Genomic DNA, 17,996 nt, shown 5'->3' with positions numbered 1-17,996 from the left:
CTTCAGTGTCCAGCATGCAGTCAGTATTCCTGTGCATGGGGACCACTCAAGAACTTACTAAATGTTAGCTAATTTTTTTTTTTTTTTTAATTTTTTTTTCAACGTTTTATTTATTTTTTTGGGGACAGAGAGAGACAGAGCATGAACGGGGGAGGGGCAGAGAGAGAGGGAGACACAGAATTGGAAACAGGCTCCAGGCTCTGAGCCGTCAGCCCAGAGCCCGACGCGGGGCTCGAACTCACGGACCGCGAGATCGTGACCTGGCTGAAGTCGGACGCTTAACCGACTGCGCCACCCAGGCGCCCCGCTTTGTAGTTTATTTTAGTTAACTCTTACACAATAGTATTTTCCCTAATTTACCAAAGCAGAAATTAACCTGCCCAGGGTTACACAGTAAGGGAGAGATCCAAGATCTCAACTCAGGAAGCCCGGCTCCAGAGCAAGCACTCTGCCACGATGCTTTAGAGAAGAGCATGAATAAACTCGTTTACAACCACATTTTTAGAGTGAAGTGATGCAGAAGGAGACACCAAGATGATTTGGAATTTCATACACAGGACAGATGTATTTTGAGGAAGTCAGAGTAAAATTTGAAATGTAATCCTCACACAGCTTCCTCTAAAGAATCCCGACCACTTAACAGTGATTATCTCTGGTGAAGCGGGGCAACATACACTTTCTACATAGTATCTCTTCAGTGTCTGGATGTTTTACAGTATTGTTTTACAATTCAAAACAAAACCTGAGATGGCTCATATGTATGCAGAAGGCATCTGGGGATTTGAGCTGTCCGTTCATTCCTATGTATATTTTTTGCTAACAGCATTTTTCTGTACCTGCTTGGAAGGATTTCCATCCTGTAGGGACTAACAAGTAGCACTGGTGCTCCGAAGATTACACGTAACTTCAGTTCAGACACTACTTTTACCCATAAACTCACCTGACAGCTAGCTGGTACCTTCCGCCTTGTAACAGAGGTACTTGAAAACTAAATCAGGTTCAGATATATGGACCTTACAACATGTGAAATAAAATATGGCCAAAGACATCATCCCAAAGAACTGTTAAATTGAAATCTATCAGAGAATACACCCTAGTCTAGGAAACATCACACATACTGGGAGTAAAGGGGGGAGGGTCATGGCTCATATTTTACCTCTTTTCCTCTCTGCTGTTCACTGTTACAGAGGAATGTTCCAAATAAACAGCTATATAGATGGTCCAAAATGGTGATGAGAAAATATTCATTGAATTCAAATGCTGTAGGAAACTGCAAATTGAATATCATAAAACAAAAATAAAATTAGCACATTTTTTTCAAGCATATTCATCCCCACATATGGGTAGATAATTTGTAACACTTCCTAAAATTAGGTAAAACAATATTCAGAACTAGATATTTCTAATCCATTATGGCATTATCTGCTTTACCACTTTACCACTTTTCTGAGATTTCGCCCCAAATCTCCTTTTCTTGTGTGTGAATGGTCTGACCTTGGTGTTTCTGTATCCCCTGGGTCTGTTATTCCTAAACTTGTGGAGTAATGAATTTTGACTTGGGCAATTTTGGCAGCTCTAAACATCTAAACATATTTTTCCATTACAATTACTTGGGGCGGGGGGTGGGGGCGCCTGGGTGGCTCAGTCAGTTGGGCACCCGACTTAGGCTCAGGTCATGATCTTGCGGTTCACGAGTTCAAGTCCCGCATCTGGCTCTATGCTGACAGCTCAGAGCCTGGAGTCTGCTTTGGATTCTGTGTCTCCCTCTCTCTCTGCTCCTTCCCTGCTTATGCTCTGTCTCTCAGAAATAAACATTAAAAAGAAAATTTTTTTAATAAAAAAATGTTTTAAATAAAAACGAAATTACTAGGGGAGCTGGGTGGCTCAGCCGGCTAAGCATCCAACTTCGGCTCAGATCATGATCTCGCAGTTTGTGAATTCGAGCCCCACGTCAGGCTCTGTGCTAACAGCTCGGAGCCTGGAGCCTGCTTTGGATTCTGTGTCTCCCTCTCCTTCTCCCTCTGCCCCTGCCCCGCTCATGCCTCTGTCTCTCTCAAAAGTAAATAAACATTAAAAAAATTTTTTTTAAATAAGCATATTTTTCCATTAAAATTACTTAAAATAGGATTTTATTTTGCTAGAGTTACCTAGCCTATTCATTTCTTTACCTCTACCGTTCTTAGCAATGTATAGATGAGCTTCTGGGTAAATATATCGCCATGACTTAACTACTTGTGCAAAATGAGGGAGGAAACCTCTTGGGTTATTATTGATTCTTCTGGCTGAAGTGCTAATGGATCAAACTGTCAAGTTTTATTGCTATCTCCAAATGATATTCTTTAACTTACCGAGAAATCTTACAAGAATTTCCATTTTACATGAAATGTAGGATAATCATTGACCAAATCTCCCAATTCTGGATGGCTTAAAAGAAAGATGGAAGAATGACTTTCCTAGATAAGTTACCTGTCTTGTCATTTGCCAGACACAGTCAATAAACTGAAGAAAAACAGGCGATCGGTCTGCATCTGCGTGGTTCTTATCTCCATGGCCAAGTCTCTGAAGGAGAAAGAGCAAAATGAAATACTGTATGAGCTTTCTGGGACTTTTCTTTTTCATGGAAATAATTTTATTTTCCAATAAAAGTAATACTGGCTCAATATTCTTTAAGGTTCAAACTCTTTTAAAAAGAGTCACAGCAAGGAAAATAGAAATCACTCATAATTTTACCAGATAGAAGTCTCTATTACCATTATGACGTACAAACTGCCAGATTATTTTCTGACATGCTTGTCACAGGAATACAACATTGTTTAATAAATGAGACCCAAATCTAAACAATTAGTAATAGAGACAGCAGCAGTCAGATCTCAGAACCTGATGTTTTGTCCCAGAGATTTAATATTCCCTAAATATTAACCGTCACTTGTACAAAAGCCTCAGGAAGCAACCTCCTCCTTTAACACTTTTGGCCAGTGTGTGATACTCTGCTGTATGTTAGGTCTCATCCGTCTTTATCAAGAAGAATCACGTTAACACAAACTTTCGAAAACCTTTAAAGAATGCTTGACATCTACCTTCCAAGCATGTACTCACCTGCTTTCTGGTTTTGTTTTGTTTTTTTTCTTTTCTAAGGACCTTTGCCCTGGATGACTGAAACAGACCCTCTATACTCCAAAGCAGGGATTCTAAAAATATGGTCCATAGATTTCTAGGGCTCACGTGGGGGCTCGCGAACTCTGTGAGGTCCAAACTATTTCCATAATGATACTAAGACATTATTTGCCTCTTTCAGTGCATTGACATTTGTAGCAATGGTGCAAAAGCGATGAAGGATAAAACTTCGGGGACTTTAGGGGAAATGAAGCAAGGCACTGCGGTCAAGCTGCACTAGCAGTGTTATATTCCGCCTTGCCACACACTTGCCGTTAAGTGAAAGGGGGAAAAAGCCAGTTTCCCTGATGAAGCAGTAAAAATTAAGCTTATTGAGTCTCTCCCCTTGGGGCGCCTGGGTGGCTCAATTGGTTGAGCGTCCGACTTCGGCTCAGGTCATGATCTCGTGGTTCACGAGTTCGGGCCCCGCATCAGGCTCTGTGCTGACAGCTTAGGACCTGGAGCCTGCTTCGGATTCTGTGTCTCCCTCTCTCTCTGCCCTTCCCCGCTTGTGCTCTGTCTCTCTCTCTGTCAAAAATAAATAAACATTAAAAAAATTTTTTTAAAAAATCTCTCCCCTTAAGGACAGTTGTTTTGTTTTGTTTTTAACATCCTGTGTAACAAAGTGGAAAATACGCATGATGTTCTTCTAGTGTAAACTGAAGTTGATGATACAAACAACTACTTTTTCATGGAACGTCATTTTAACTTGAAGGAACAACTAATATATGAACTATGGTTATTAAGACTTGAATATCCCACAGACATTTATTTTAAATGTACAAAATAAATGCGTCATTTCAAGAAAAACGATGACAGGGGCGCCTGGGTGGCTCAGTCAGTTAAGCGTCCGACTTCAGCTCAGGTCACGATCTCGCAGTCCGTGAGTTCGAGCCCCGCGTCTGGCTCTATGCTGACAGCTCAGAGCCTGGAGACTGCTTCAGATTCTGTGTCTCCCTCTCTCTCTGCCCTCCCCCATTCATGCTCTCTCTCTGTCTCAAAAATAAATAAACATTAAAAAAAATTAAAAAAGAGAAAAAGAAAAGGAAAAACGATGACAAAATTCAAGTTTTGAGCGCAAATTAGATTTGTGGAAAACTACCTGCCACAATAAGTTTAATACTATACAAACTTTGCTGATAAGATCATTGGTGATATTAACAAATGGGATATTATGATATTATGTAATGAAATTCATTAACATTGGAAGAGCTGGATAAGTCAGTAAGCCGGTACTTTCCAAAGAACCAATACATGATGTTACAGAATCACGCATGGGTAAAAGAAAAAATGTATTCCAAGTACAAGACAGACCAATGGAATTTAATGGAACAAACAGTGAAAACCTCATGGATTTAGTTTTGGACTCCACATGTAATGTGTACAAGGATCATAGAAGAAATTAGCATTTGTTAAATTTTGGCATAGTATTAAAGAATATCCAGGGGCGCCTGGGTGGCTCTGTAGGTTAAGTACTGACAGCGCAGAGCCTGCTTGGGATTCTTTCGCTACCTGTCTCTCTGCCCCTCCCCTGCTCTCGTGCACGCATGTGCTCTCACTCAAAATAAACATTAAAAAAAAAAAAAAAGAATATCCACAATTCCCTATAAAAATCTATGAGGACACTCTCTGATTCTCAACCTACATATCTCTGTGTGGTTTTCCTCAAAAGTCAGATTTTCCTCACTGCCTTCAAGCAACAGCAACGTTGCAGAAAACTGGATGCTGAAGTAGTTGTGAAATTCAGCCATCTTCTAATAAGCCAGACCTGAAGGAAATTTGCAAAAAATATAAAACAATGCCACTCTTTGCAATAAATTCTTTTGTTGTTGTTTCGGAAAATATAGTTAGTTTTCTTTAAAATGTTATTTAGGTTGGGAGCACCTGGCTGGCTCAGTCCGTGGAGTCTGTATCTTGGTCTCAGGGTTGTGAGTCGAGCCCCATATGGGGTGTAGAGAGTGAAAATAAAGTAATAAATAAATAAATAAATAAATAAATAAATAAATAAAATCATCTAGGATAACATATAGTAGTACCATGGTTTGATGTTTGTGTACCCCAAAATTCATGCTGAAATCATAATGCCCAATGTAATGGCAGCAGTCATTTGTCTGGGAGCTCCTAGTCACAAGGGTAGAACTCCAGTAAGTGGGACTAGCACTCTTATCAAAAGCCCCCAGGAATGCCTGGGTGGCTCAGTCGGTTGAACGTCTGACTTGATTTTGGCTCCAGTCGTGACCTCATAGTTGGTTCGTGGGATCAAGCCCATGTTGAGCTCTGTGCTTTCAGTGCAGAGCCTGCTTGGGAATCTCTGTCTCTGTCTCTGTCTCTCTCTGTCTCTCTCTGTCTCTCTCTCTCTCTCTCTCAAAATAAGTAAATTTTAAATGGTTAAGCATCTGCCTTTGGCTCAGCTCATGATCTCACAGTTCACGAGTTCGAGCCCTGCATCAGGCTCTCTGCCGTCAGTGCAGGGCCTGCTCCGGATCCTCTGTCCCCCTCTCTCTCTGCCCTTCCCCACCTTGTGCGTGCATGTACACATGTCCACACACACTCTCTCTCAAAAACAATTAAAAAAAAAAACTTAAAAAAAAAAAGACCCCACAGAGGTTCCTAGCTCTCTTTACCATGTGAGGTCACCGTGAGAGGCTGACAATCTACAACCTAGAATAGAACCTTCAATGGAACCAAACTATGCTGGCACCCTGGTCTTGGATTTCTAGCCTTCAAGAATGTGAGAAATAAATTTCTGTTGAAATTTACAACCCACCCAGTTTGTGGTATTATGTTACAGAAGCCCAAGCAGACTAAGACAATTTATCATTTCTGTAATTAATATTTAAACATTTTTTAAAAATTTAATTTCTATAATGGCAGCAGATATTGGTAGGTATAAACCATATATGCAAAGTTCTTAGGAGTCATCAATAACTGTTAACAATGGAAAGAGGTCCTGAAATTGAAAAGTTTTAGAAGCATCACCCTACATTAACAAGGTGTGCGTATCCTCTTTACCAGCTGTCCCTTAATTGTCAAATTCTGCTTTCAGAAAAACTATGGGCAAAAAATGGAGTAGGAATCCAGAGTTAGCAATTTAGGAATCCACAGAAAATTCCAACAGTCTGAAATGTTTACTATTTTGGTCACATTTATATGAACATGGGCAGCTTTGGCTGATTAAAACTTCATTCTTTAGGGGCGCCTGGGTGGCTCAGTCGGTTGAGCGTCTGACTTCAGCTCAGGTCATGATCTCACAGTCCATGAGTTCGAGCCCCGCGTCGGGCTCTGTGCTGACAGCTCAGAGCCTGGAGCCTGCTTCCAATTCTGTGTCTCCCTCTCTCTCTGCCCCTAACCCACTCATGATCTGTCTCTCTCTGTCTCAAAAATAAATAAAAACATTAAAAAAAAAAAACTTCATTCTTTGAAGTAAGAGGGGTTTTTTTTCCCATGTTTTTTTTCATGGTAAGTATATTTTAGAGAGAACTGAAAAATGTAAGCCATCTGAAAAGATACTCCAGATGCCCAATTTTATTTAACAGTTCAAGTTCAAAAGAGCAGACTACCCTTAAATGTCTGTTTCTTTCAAGTTACAGGTCAATCTTGAACAACACAGGCTGAACAGCACAGGTTCACTGACTTGGATTTTTTTTTAAGTACTGTAAGTATATTTTCTCTTCCTTACAATTTTCTTCATAACATTTTCTTTTCTCTAGCTTACTTTCAGAAAACAGTATATAATACCTACAACATACAAAAAAATGTGTTGATTGATTACATTATCAGTAAGGCTCCCTTCCGGTCAACCATAGGCTATATAAGGAGTAAGTTTTGGGGAAGAATCAACAGTTATATGTGGATTTTTGACTGCACCCCAACTCCTGCACTGTGCATTGTGCAAGGGTCATCTGTATTTATAAACACTGCTGGCACACCCTGGTAACCACAGAATAGTAAAGGTTAACATTAGAGACAGTGTCTGGGCAAACATCTTTCAGAAAGTCTTTCATCTAATCTAGAAAATGCTGCCAGGAACTAAGCTCTCAGTGGCTTCAACACCTCTGACAATCTAACTCTCCTCTCCGTGATTCTCTAACTCCTCCCACCCCCTTAAACTCCACTCTTGCCAAACTCAATCCCACCTAGACTTTTCCCCACCTTGTTTCTCTTTTTTGGGAAAATATTCCTACTGCTCACTCTCTAAGTTCTATGATTACAACTAACACAGATAAGCAATACAAGAGAACCAAGGCCGACCAGGTTACTGTTCCCAACTTTTCGGATTGCAAATTTAGTCTTTAACAGAAACACAGCTAAAAACCACTTGAATGTTTATTTAATTAACAGGTACAGGAATTGAATCCAAAGTATCATGTAACAGAAAAGCAAATGTGAAAGCTTAGTATCCTTTGAAAGGGCTATAATAACCCCATTCCTCTGCTTCGGGAACTGTGATTAGTTCTGGGTACCACACTTGAAGTAAGGCATGATCAAAGTCCAGAGGACAACTTGAGTGAAGAGGGGATTAAGATGGGAAAAAATTGAGGAAAAAAAAAAAAAAAAAAAAAGAATGTTTAGCCAGAAGAATTGAAGTTTATGCATGAAGTGGGCAGATAGCTATTTCCAAATACTTGAAGGGCTATCTTATTTGGATAAGCAGTTATATTTGTTCTTGTCTTCAAAGGGGAATGTAAGAGAATGGGAAGGAAATTTTAGTTCACTATGAGGAAGAACTTTCTAGTGGGTATACTTTCTAGAGTGAGACCAGATAGCCTGAGGAAGAGACTGCTGATTTCTGGAGGTGTTAATGAAGAAACTAAATAATCATTTCATGGGGATACCACAGAAGACATTCAACAATGAATGTCTGGCCTCTGAGGTCTTGCCAACTCAGATCTGAAACCAACAAAAACATCAAAATAAATGTGGAGGCATACAGAGGGCACAAAAGTTTGTCATTTCCATAAAACTAACTATAATACTCTCCATATATATGGTCATTATAGTGTTAGTACTTGAAGAAGGATAATCAAAAAGCTGTTTTATTCCCAACTCTGAGTGAAAGTTTTATTTTTTTCTCTGATACTTCTTTTGGTCCCAGCCTGATTTTTTTTTTTTTAAGACCCTGTTTCTGTGTGAGCACTGCTACTTTGAAGTATTCTTAAATTAAGAATAATTAGGGGCGCCTGGGTGGCTCAGTTAAGTGTCTGACTTCGGCTGAGGTCATGATCTCGCCGTTCCCAAGTTCAAGCCGGCTAGCTTCAGATTCTGTGTCTCCCTCTCTCTCTGTCCTCCCTGCTCACATTCTGTCTCTGTCTCTTTCTCAAAAATAAGCATTAAAAAAAATGTTTTTTAAAGAATAATAATTAAACAATTCTTGGCTTCTTTTACATCTACAGGAAAGATTAGAAGTGCCTTGTAATTCCATAACCATTCATGCCAAACCGAACTGCATTTAATGGCAGAGACACCTTGTGGAAGTCAACGCATGGCATCTAATGTTTCCCCTGGTAGTGATCACAGAAGGGACGGAGCCAGACACCAGACTACACAGCCAAGAGAGGACATTCTAATGCTTTCCAAAACTAACAAGGTTCCCTCTAGAAGTTTATCTGTTTAGTATAAAGGGGTAAGTTTTAGATGAGTATCTAATGAATAAAAGGCATTGTTTTCACACGCCATATGAGAAATGCCTGTGATAGATCAAGTCAAGGTTCTTTACTCACAAGCTGAAATCGATGTCCAAAGCTTAGCCATTCTTTTTCCACAAGGACTTCAAAGCCTCGGATGCTTCGATAGTAGCCATCTAACATGAGCATGGCAAGGGAAGTTAGCTGAGCTGTTCGGTCCCATCCGTCGCTGCAGTGCACAACCACAGACGTCTTTCCTGACTCTACTTTGTCAGCAATCCTAAGAGCCCCTGCAAGAATAAGCTGCAAAACAGATTTTTTTAATGAAATTTTTAACAAAGTAAGTACTTCCTTCTTTAAAATTAACTAACACAGTTTTACTATGGATGATTATCTCAATAATATGTGGAGAAAAAACACCAGTCCCTTCCTAAAAAGAATTCTTGTAAGTGGAAGAATATCTATAACCTTTTGCCTTTAGAACTAGAAAAACGTCATATATGCAGGCTATTAATCTGCACAATGAAAGAGCCAAATGAAGGGTGCCTTTGGGTTCTATACAAATCAACAGTATGAGTGAGAGAAAAGAAGGATTAAATTGTAAGAGGTCTGTTTCTAAGAATCTTCAAATATCCCAACATGATCTATTTAAATAAAAATAATTCGCCAAATGAAGTCCTATACATTACTTAAACAATGCTTACTTCACCAAATTAGAATAGCTATGAAAGCAATAATATTGGATCTCTCTTAATGTATTCTATAGCTCCTATAGCTTTGACTTTACCGGTTTAATGTATGTCACAGCGCTTACAGCAAGCACAGTATAAATCTTCAGAGTAAGCACCTTTCTGTATCAGACAATAAAAATAGTCTCTAATTTTCATGAGGTCAAACTGGCCTTCAATTTTGTCCGAAATTTAGAGATTCCAATGTGAGTACAAGTCTGCTCCTTAACACGAAAAATCTCCTTTCCCTTTATTTCATCATATTAATATGTACGTGCCTATAGAAGTCTGCATTTTCTGAAAACTGCTCAGCAAATCAATATATTACTATGTCAATTTAAATGGTATTTAAAATAATTTCAGTTATGTTTAAAAATATGCAGACACTGCAAAAGAATTACCTCTTCTGAAGTTGATCTTGAGTTAAAACCAAAAAGAAAGACAACACTATAATGTCCTTTAAAACGGTGGGTAGAATTCTGGGAGGCGGTGGTAAGAGGGAAAGAATAGATTACAACAGAACCAGATGCACAGTATAGGAAACTAATTCACTCAAGCAACACACCTTAGAAGTAGTTCTAATCATCAAAGCAGCTAGCAATTTTTCAGTGTATAGAAAGAGACTTTCACCTTAATTTCAATTGTACGAAAAGTGACAAACAGACAAAAGGACAGAGAAAGTCTTTGCTGGATTTTCCACAATAATACAAGAAATAACAACATACGCCTAACCTTAATATGTTCAAGCCAGTGAGTAGATTCCAAGTTAGACAACCAGTGAGTCTCCTCAATGTTAGGGTACACAATCTCCTTAAGTTTTCGTAATGATTCTCTCATGACATGAATATTGTGGATATCCAGAAAAACAAGTTCTGCATTTTGATACGCATCTTCACTTTCATAACCTCCACCCTTTGCCTGGGAAAAAAAGCACACACCACAGGAATTCATAAATTAGTGTACACCCATTGTATGTAAACATACATCGAAAAGTGCCGCAGAATATCCAATAGCATGAAAGAGGACACACATTATTAATGAATAGGAAAACTCCATGGGAAAATTTCAATGGCTCAGGACATCTTAACACAACTACTCTTTGCTACATGTTCTTTATAAAACAGGAAGATACACTCTTACCATGACTTCCTTATACAGCTGTTATAAAAATTAAATGTGATTACATATATGAAGATCAACATTTTAAGTTTTATTTTTTTTTTTCAACGTTTATTTTTGGGACAGAGAGAGACAGAGCATGAACGGGGGAGGGGCAGAGAGAGAGGGAGACACAGAATCGGAAACAGGCTCCAGGCTCTGAGCCATCAGCCCAGAGCCCGATGCGGGGCTCGATCTCACGGACCGCGAGATCGTGACCTGGCTGAAGTCGGACGCTTAACCAACTGCGCCACCCAGGCGCCCCTTAAGTTTTATTTTTTGAGAGAGTGAGTGTGCAAGCAGGGGAGGGGGAGAGGGAGATGGATAGGGAGAGAGGGAGGGAGGGAGGGAGAGTAGGAGAGAGGGAGGGAGGGAGGGAGAGAGAGAGAGACAGAGAGAGAGAGAGAGGATCCTAAGCAGGCTTGATGCTCAGTGTGGAGCCCGGCATGGAGCTCAATGTCACAAACTGTGAGATCATGACCTGAAATCAAAAGTCAGATGCTTAACCAACTGAGCCACCCAGGCACCCTGATACTTAAGCATTTTAAAGCACTAAATTTTTCCTACCTACATTTCAAGTTCTACTCAAACATAATTTATTACATTAGACTGAAATCACCAGCTCCATGTGCAGGGACAACATCTATCTAGTTTCTTACTGGCCCATGCTTCTCCACCTCCCTTCCTCTTCACCTCATTTAATCTGAATATTTGTAAAATGCTTTGCAATCGTAATGACTTGCTTCTATTTTAGCCACATAATTATTTTTAAAGAAAAAAGATGGAACAAGTATAAAAGCACAGAATACCAGAATAAATTACTATCTCTACCCTCAAATACTTAAATCTACATCTGCAGAACAGACTGAGAAATATTTGGTCTTAAAAATAAGCTGTGGCTGGAAAGAACTTAATTCTTCTGGACTGAATCTTTCTCTGTTTTTTAAATAAAGTATTCTATCTCCTACCTCTCATGTATAAAAATCAACTTCTTAGAGAACTAATGGAAAAAAGTGAGAAAAATATTAGAATGGCCACTGTAGTTATATAAAATTAAGTGATCATATGACTCACACCTTTGAAAACAACAAAACTCACGAACTCATAACCAACAACAAATTAGGGAAAAAAAACACAGAAGGTCAAGCTTCCTTTCTGACACTAGATAGTCTGGGAAATAGTTTGGATTCAAGACTGGCACAAGTACAAAGTTAACAGTGTTTCGGCAGGGACCTATTAACAAGGATTACTCCTGGAGAGTGGAAACACAACAGGTCAGGGGTAAGAGAGACAGACTTTCAATTCAAATTGGTTACAACATATTCTGGAAAGATGGTAGTGGAAACTACACAGAACCAGTCACAAAAACAAACAGAATGAAAATGCCCTGGAATCAGACAGTTGTAGAACTTTGTGAATACACTAAAAATATTTGAATACACACTTAAAAAGAGTGCATTTTATGGCATGTGCATTACATTTCAATAAAATCAACAATTAAAAAAAAAAACACAGCAACCAGATAGTAAAGCTAAACCACACAAATCATTTAAAACAGAAATGGATACAAGGCATTCGGTGAAACTTCAATACCACCAAGAGCCACAAGAGCTGAATGCTGTCAATGAACCTGTGGGAAGCAGCAGAGGGAGTAATGGATATAAGATGGACTGGAGAACAGGAGAACTTTATACCTTATACACAAAAGAGCCTTATACTTTTTAGTGTTTGTTCTGCTTCTGGTTTTGGCCTTCGTCTTCTGGCACTACAGGAGAGCCCAACAGGTCAATCTCAGAAGTGTAAACCAGGAAGGGTTCTGTCCATACTAAGAGCTGGGGAGTCTAACGGATCTATAGCAGATCTGAAGGGGCCAAACCAATGTAACGCTTATGCATTCCCCTAACAGTCCAGCCAGGGACCACTTCTGCTAAGTACATAATCAAAGGTGAGCAGGACAGAGACAAAGGAAGAGAAGGTCCAGACAAAACAAGACCAAGGAGGAGAATATCTTTCTGATAAAAAAAAATGGGGGGAGGGTGCTGGGTGGGAGAGACAGGACAGAGCCAGGAAATCTCAGAAAGCAAGACTTCTTATTTTTTAATGCTACATGCAAAAAATACAAGAGGCAGCTCAGTGAAATGAACTCTTCTAACCTCTGAGTACACCTACCTTGAGCCATGCCCTCTAACTGAACAACCATCCCGATAGTTCAGGAAAACTAATTTCACCTGAGAATGAGAGCTAGAAAAGGATCAAGGTCAAGTCGCATAGATGCTTTCCTAAAAGTAGAATGAGCAGCACTCATAACACATCCAACGAAAATGTCCCACAAAACTGAAATTTTCTCTTCTCAAGCAACCTAAATACATTAAAAAATAACACCAGGCATGAAAAACAAAATAAGTTGGAATTAGAAAACTCAAAAATGAAAAAATAAATAAACTAAATAAAAAGTTAAATGAAATTAAATTAAAAAAAAAGAAAACTCAAAAATGGAGTGAAAAAACTTGGGAACATATTAGAAATGAGAGTAAAACATCAGGAAGACTAAAGAAGAAGAAACAAACATAGCAGACATCAAGTTAAGAGAAATAGAGAAAAGGAAAATATTTACAACCAAAATGAAATTAGAAAGTCATAAGAAAGAATCAAGAGTAAGTGACAAATGATGAAGAAAGGCAAGGAGGAGCTAACACAGAAGTCCTGAAGAAAAAAGTCAAAACAAGGAAACAGAATACTAAGAACTAAGATTTTAAAAAATTGCAAGAATATAGACCCAGAACACACAACATGAAACAATAGTCTGGCAATAACTGCACTTCAAAGAAAAGGAAAAAAAGTCCTTTGAATGTCCAAGTAAAAAAGAGGGACTTAGAAGGTAAAGAAACTTAATTTATCATTAGCCTTTGAAACTTTATGCCAAAAGAAAATAAGCAACATATTTAAGAAACTCAAGAAAATCACATATGAGCCAGGGGTTTTATGTCCAGCCAAACTCACTTTCAAACATAAAGGACACAAGCTCTGATTAGCATGCAAATACTCAGAATATGGTTCCCATGAGCCCCTGCTGAAATATTTGGAGGGGAACTTCAGACAATAATTAATAATAATAATAGTAATAGTAATAATAATAATGTCTAGAAAGACATCCATATACGAATTGGTTGTGAGCACAAAACTTAGAGCTGCTTGTCGAAGTCAGAGGTAAAAGGGAGAGTATGTGTTCAAAAGGGAGAATGTGTCAAGGCTATATGTGCTGACAATGTAAAGAAATATAATGTATTCGTAAAGTGGGGTGAATGGGGAAAGCAAATGAGAAAAAACAAACTTTCCAGTAAGTACTGGTGATGGTGGGATTAGTATTGTTATTCTGGGACTGGGAGGATAAAGGAAACAAGTAGTTACGGAACATAGATATCATTCCCTGTGTCTCTGAGAAGCAGGATTCCCGGCATGGAAGAAACGAGACACACATGTAATTGAGAAGAAGCTATGTAAACAATGTTTGGCACTGAATTGAAATTGAAAGCACCAGTATGAACTTAGGAGGTACTTTATCTTTAAAATGATGTAAATATTCCCTAACCCTATTCACTGAAAAGACCTCGAAACAGGACACACCCAGTAAGCAAATATCCTCAGCATCCTGGTTTGTGATACCATTTCGTACTAACAGAAACGAGAACTTCTTGGAGAAATACTTGTTCTAAGTCTGGGGCAGGTGATGTACAAGACTTCCTGATGAGTCTGGCATATCACCTCACACCAGATAGTGAAGATTATTAGGGTTATGTCAAAAGAACTCAGGAGGTAACTTGAAAAGCCTCCCCCTGACCAAAGATGAGAAATTTAAACTTCAAAAAAATATTTTCTGGGGCACCTGGGTGGCTCAGTCGGTTAAGCGTCCGACTTCAGCTCAGGTCATGATCTTGCGGTTTGTGAGTTCAAGCCCCGCGTCGGGCTCTGTGCTGACAGCTCAGAGCCTGGAGCCTGCTTCAGATGGCTGTGTTTCCTTCTCTCTCTGCCCCTCCCCTGCTCATGCTCTGTCTCCGTCTCAAAAATAAATAAAACATTTAAAAATATATATATTTTTTCTGCAATGGATTAGAAAATGTTGAATGTGTTTAAATACATACATTCATAATGATACTTTAAAAAATTAGTCACCTTCATGGGATGATAGCAAGTTCATTACTGGGAAAACTGGCTAATAAGAAAGAACCAAGCATTTATCTTGGCTTTCTTACATAAACTAGATTGCTGGTTAACCAAAATATAGACAATAGGAAGTGTTTCTTTATAGAGAGAGTTCAACTAACAGCTGAAAAAGAAATCATGAAATTAAAATACCACCATTTTGCAAATCCAGTGAGTTAATTTGTCCAGGCGCTGGGCAGAAAACAGTTGCTAACACCCCCAGAGGAGAATCAGCCACAAATGATGTGCCTCCCTCCTGATATACCCCCTATAGCCTTGCCAAAGGTGTTGAACCTGGATCTGAATAAACCTCTAAATTCATGTGAAAGAAATTCAAAGGACAGAAAAAAAGTTGAACCATACCATAATGCAACAGCAAAATCTGGACTATGGGAAACTACAGATAAAATGTCAAGAAAAGAAAGAGATGGGCAAGGGGTAGACTACAGATTAAGAGAGACTTAAAAGACACATCAAATACAGGGTGCCTGTGTGGCTCAGACGGTTAAATGTCTGACTTCTGATTTTGGCTCAGCTCATGATATCATGGTTTGTGAATTTGAGCGGATTCTCATTCTCTCCCTCTCTCTCTGCCCCCACCCCTTGCTCACACTCCCTACCCCCACCCCCACCGCCTCTCTCTAAAATAAATAAAATTAGGAAGAAAAAAAAAAAGATCAAATGCAGTATTAAAACAACAAGGCTGGGGGCGCCTGGGTGGCTCAGTTGGTTAAGCATCCAACTTCTACTCAGGTCATGATTTCACAGTTCATGGGTTTGAGCTCCACACTGGGCTCTGTGCCAGAAGCTCTGAGCCTGGAGCCTGCTTCAGATTCTGTTTCTCCCTCTCTCTCTGCCTCTTCCCTGCTTGCTCTGTCTCTCTCTCTCTCAAAAATAAATAAACATAAAAAAAGTAAAAATTTTAAATTTAAAAACAAGGCTAAACCATAGTCTAGGGATATACACTTTGGTAATAACATAAAGAAATGCAACAAGACAATTATTATAAAAGTTAGGATAATGGTTACTTTTAGTAGGATTAGAAGGTGAACTGGATTGGAGCAGGGCACTCATGGAAGACTTCGTGGCTGGCAAAGGTTTAATTCTTGACATGTGTCATGACTGCAAGAGGACTTGTCATATCCACAGTGATTAAGCTACAGAGAATGTTCCTACAGCTCAGGTAAAAAAATATTTGTTGCAACAAGGATGTACACTTTTGCAAATTAAAAAGGGGGTGGTAGGTGGGGAAACTGGGTGAAGGGAGTCAAAAGGTACAAACTTCTACTTAAAAGATAAGTTCTGGGGATGTGATGTAAAACATGATGACTATGGTTAACAATCTCATATTGTATATTTGAAAGTTGCTAAGAAAATACACTTTACAAGTTCTCATCACAAGGAAAAAGATACTTGTAATTATGATGGACGTTAACGAAACTTATTGTGGTGATCATTTCATAATATATGTAACATAGCAAATCATTATAGTGCGTACTTTAAACTTGTGCAATGTTCTGTCAATTGTATCTCAGTAAAACTGGCGGGGGCAGTGGGGAGAAGACATTAGGCTGGTAAACTGAATCAACTTTCCCAAAGAATGTTGATAATATGTAACAAGGCTCTTTAAAAATGCACAGTTTAAATTTTGATATGGTAATCATATACCTAGGATACTCTTTTAAGGAAATAAAGATGCAAACAAAAGATATTTATGTCAGCTATATTTAAAATACTAAATCAGTACTTGAACACCTAATATTAGAAACACGATTAAGGGGCGCCTGGGTGGCGCAGTCGGTTAAGCGTCCGACTTCAGCCAGGTCACGATCTCGCGGTCCGTGAGTTTGAGCCCCGCGTCAGGCTCTGGGCTGATGGCTCGGAGCCTGGAGCCTGTTTCCGATTCTGTGTCTCCCTCTCTCTCTGCCCCTCCCCCGTTCATGCTCTGTCTCTCTCTGTCCCAAAAATAAATAAAATAAAATAAAAAAAAAAAAAAAAAAAGAAACACGATTAAATGAATGACACAGCTATAATGAGTATTACATTATTTTTCAAGAATATTTAATTAGAGAAAATACTTCCTATGATATTAAGAGGAAAAACAAAGAAACAAAACAATCAACATACAAATGCACAAAAAAAAAAATAAGGGAAGAAAATATATTAAAGTATTAGTGGATATGGTGAATTTTATTTCTTTTTTCTAGGCCTGCCTAGTTTTTCCATACTGTCTATTATATATTTTATAACCAGCAAAATGTACCAATAAATAAAATATATCAGTCTTTAAAAAAAGAGGGGATTTTCCATATGAAATCTGTATCAGAATAATTTAAAAAAATAAGATATGGAATATAAGTCTGTTTTACCACCTTTTCTGCATTATATTTCTCTCCCCTTTCTCCTCTCATGCTAGAAAACATACTAAGTCTCCCTCCTGCTAATTCAGAGTAAAGTTTTGGAAGGGGAACGAACAAGTAATTACTAGAACAATATATGCTAGTGCCTGTCCTGCAGCCTTCATGTACACATTATCTCATTTCTCCTTTGAGGGGAAATATTTAAAGTTTAATAGAGAATGCCTGGAATTCACAATGCCCTCGAAACACTAAACAGGATGGAAATAATTAGGCACATGCACCACAATTTAATTAAAGGACAATCATCCCAGCATTGTTTATAAAGGCAAAAAAAAACAAAAAAACAAAAAACCCAGAAATGACCTAAACATCCAACAACAGTTGATACTGTTAGTTACTGTACCATTAAAATCATGTTATAGATAAATGTTTATTGGCATACAAAGATACAATGTCAATGTTTTTAAAAGGAAGGTATAATTATCCCACTATTTCAAGTGTACGTGTGCATGCGTATACTCATAGGTCTGGAGGTACAACCAGTGTTTAACGGTGTTTCTCTCTTAGTTACAGGATTTGGAGAATTTTAAAATATGTTCTTTTTGGTTATCTGCATTAGCTAATTCTATGACACAGATACATTACTTACTGGGGGTGAAAAAAGAAAAAAAAGGTAACTTACTAAAGCGAAATTGTATCTCTTCTCTCTCCTTCTCCTATGGTAGATTTTGTCAACTGGACCAAAATTTCTATTTCCACAATGGAAATCTTTA

The 17,996-nt window shown here is 38.6% G+C and overlaps 1 protein-coding gene across 6 annotated transcripts in view; it reads right to left on the bottom strand.

Annotated features, from left to right (window-relative positions):
• MTMR2 (myotubularin related protein 2) overlaps positions 1-17,996 on the bottom strand; it is a 119,117-nt gene that overhangs the window by 3,532 nt on the left and 97,589 nt on the right. For all 6 annotated transcript variants that reach the window (XM_030330836.1, XM_030330838.2, XM_030330841.1 and 3 more), the window contains 4 exons: positions 10,238-10,423; positions 8,874-9,080; positions 2,467-2,559; positions 1,157-1,270 (listed from right to left, as the gene is read on the bottom strand). In XM_030330836.1, coding sequence (XP_030186696.1) covers positions 1,157-1,270; positions 2,467-2,559; positions 8,874-9,080; positions 10,238-10,423 — 600 coding nt within the window. The remainder of the gene's footprint in view (positions 1-1,156; positions 1,271-2,466; positions 2,560-8,873; positions 9,081-10,237; positions 10,424-17,996) is intronic.

The sequence above is a fragment of the Lynx canadensis genome, chromosome D1 (assembly GCF_007474595.2).
Source record: "Lynx canadensis isolate LIC74 chromosome D1, mLynCan4.pri.v2, whole genome shotgun sequence".
Lineage (NCBI taxonomy): Eukaryota > Metazoa > Chordata > Mammalia > Carnivora > Felidae > Lynx > Lynx canadensis.
The sequence above is the reverse complement of the archived record's forward strand: the minus strand, read 5'-3'. Positions and strand labels throughout refer to the sequence as shown.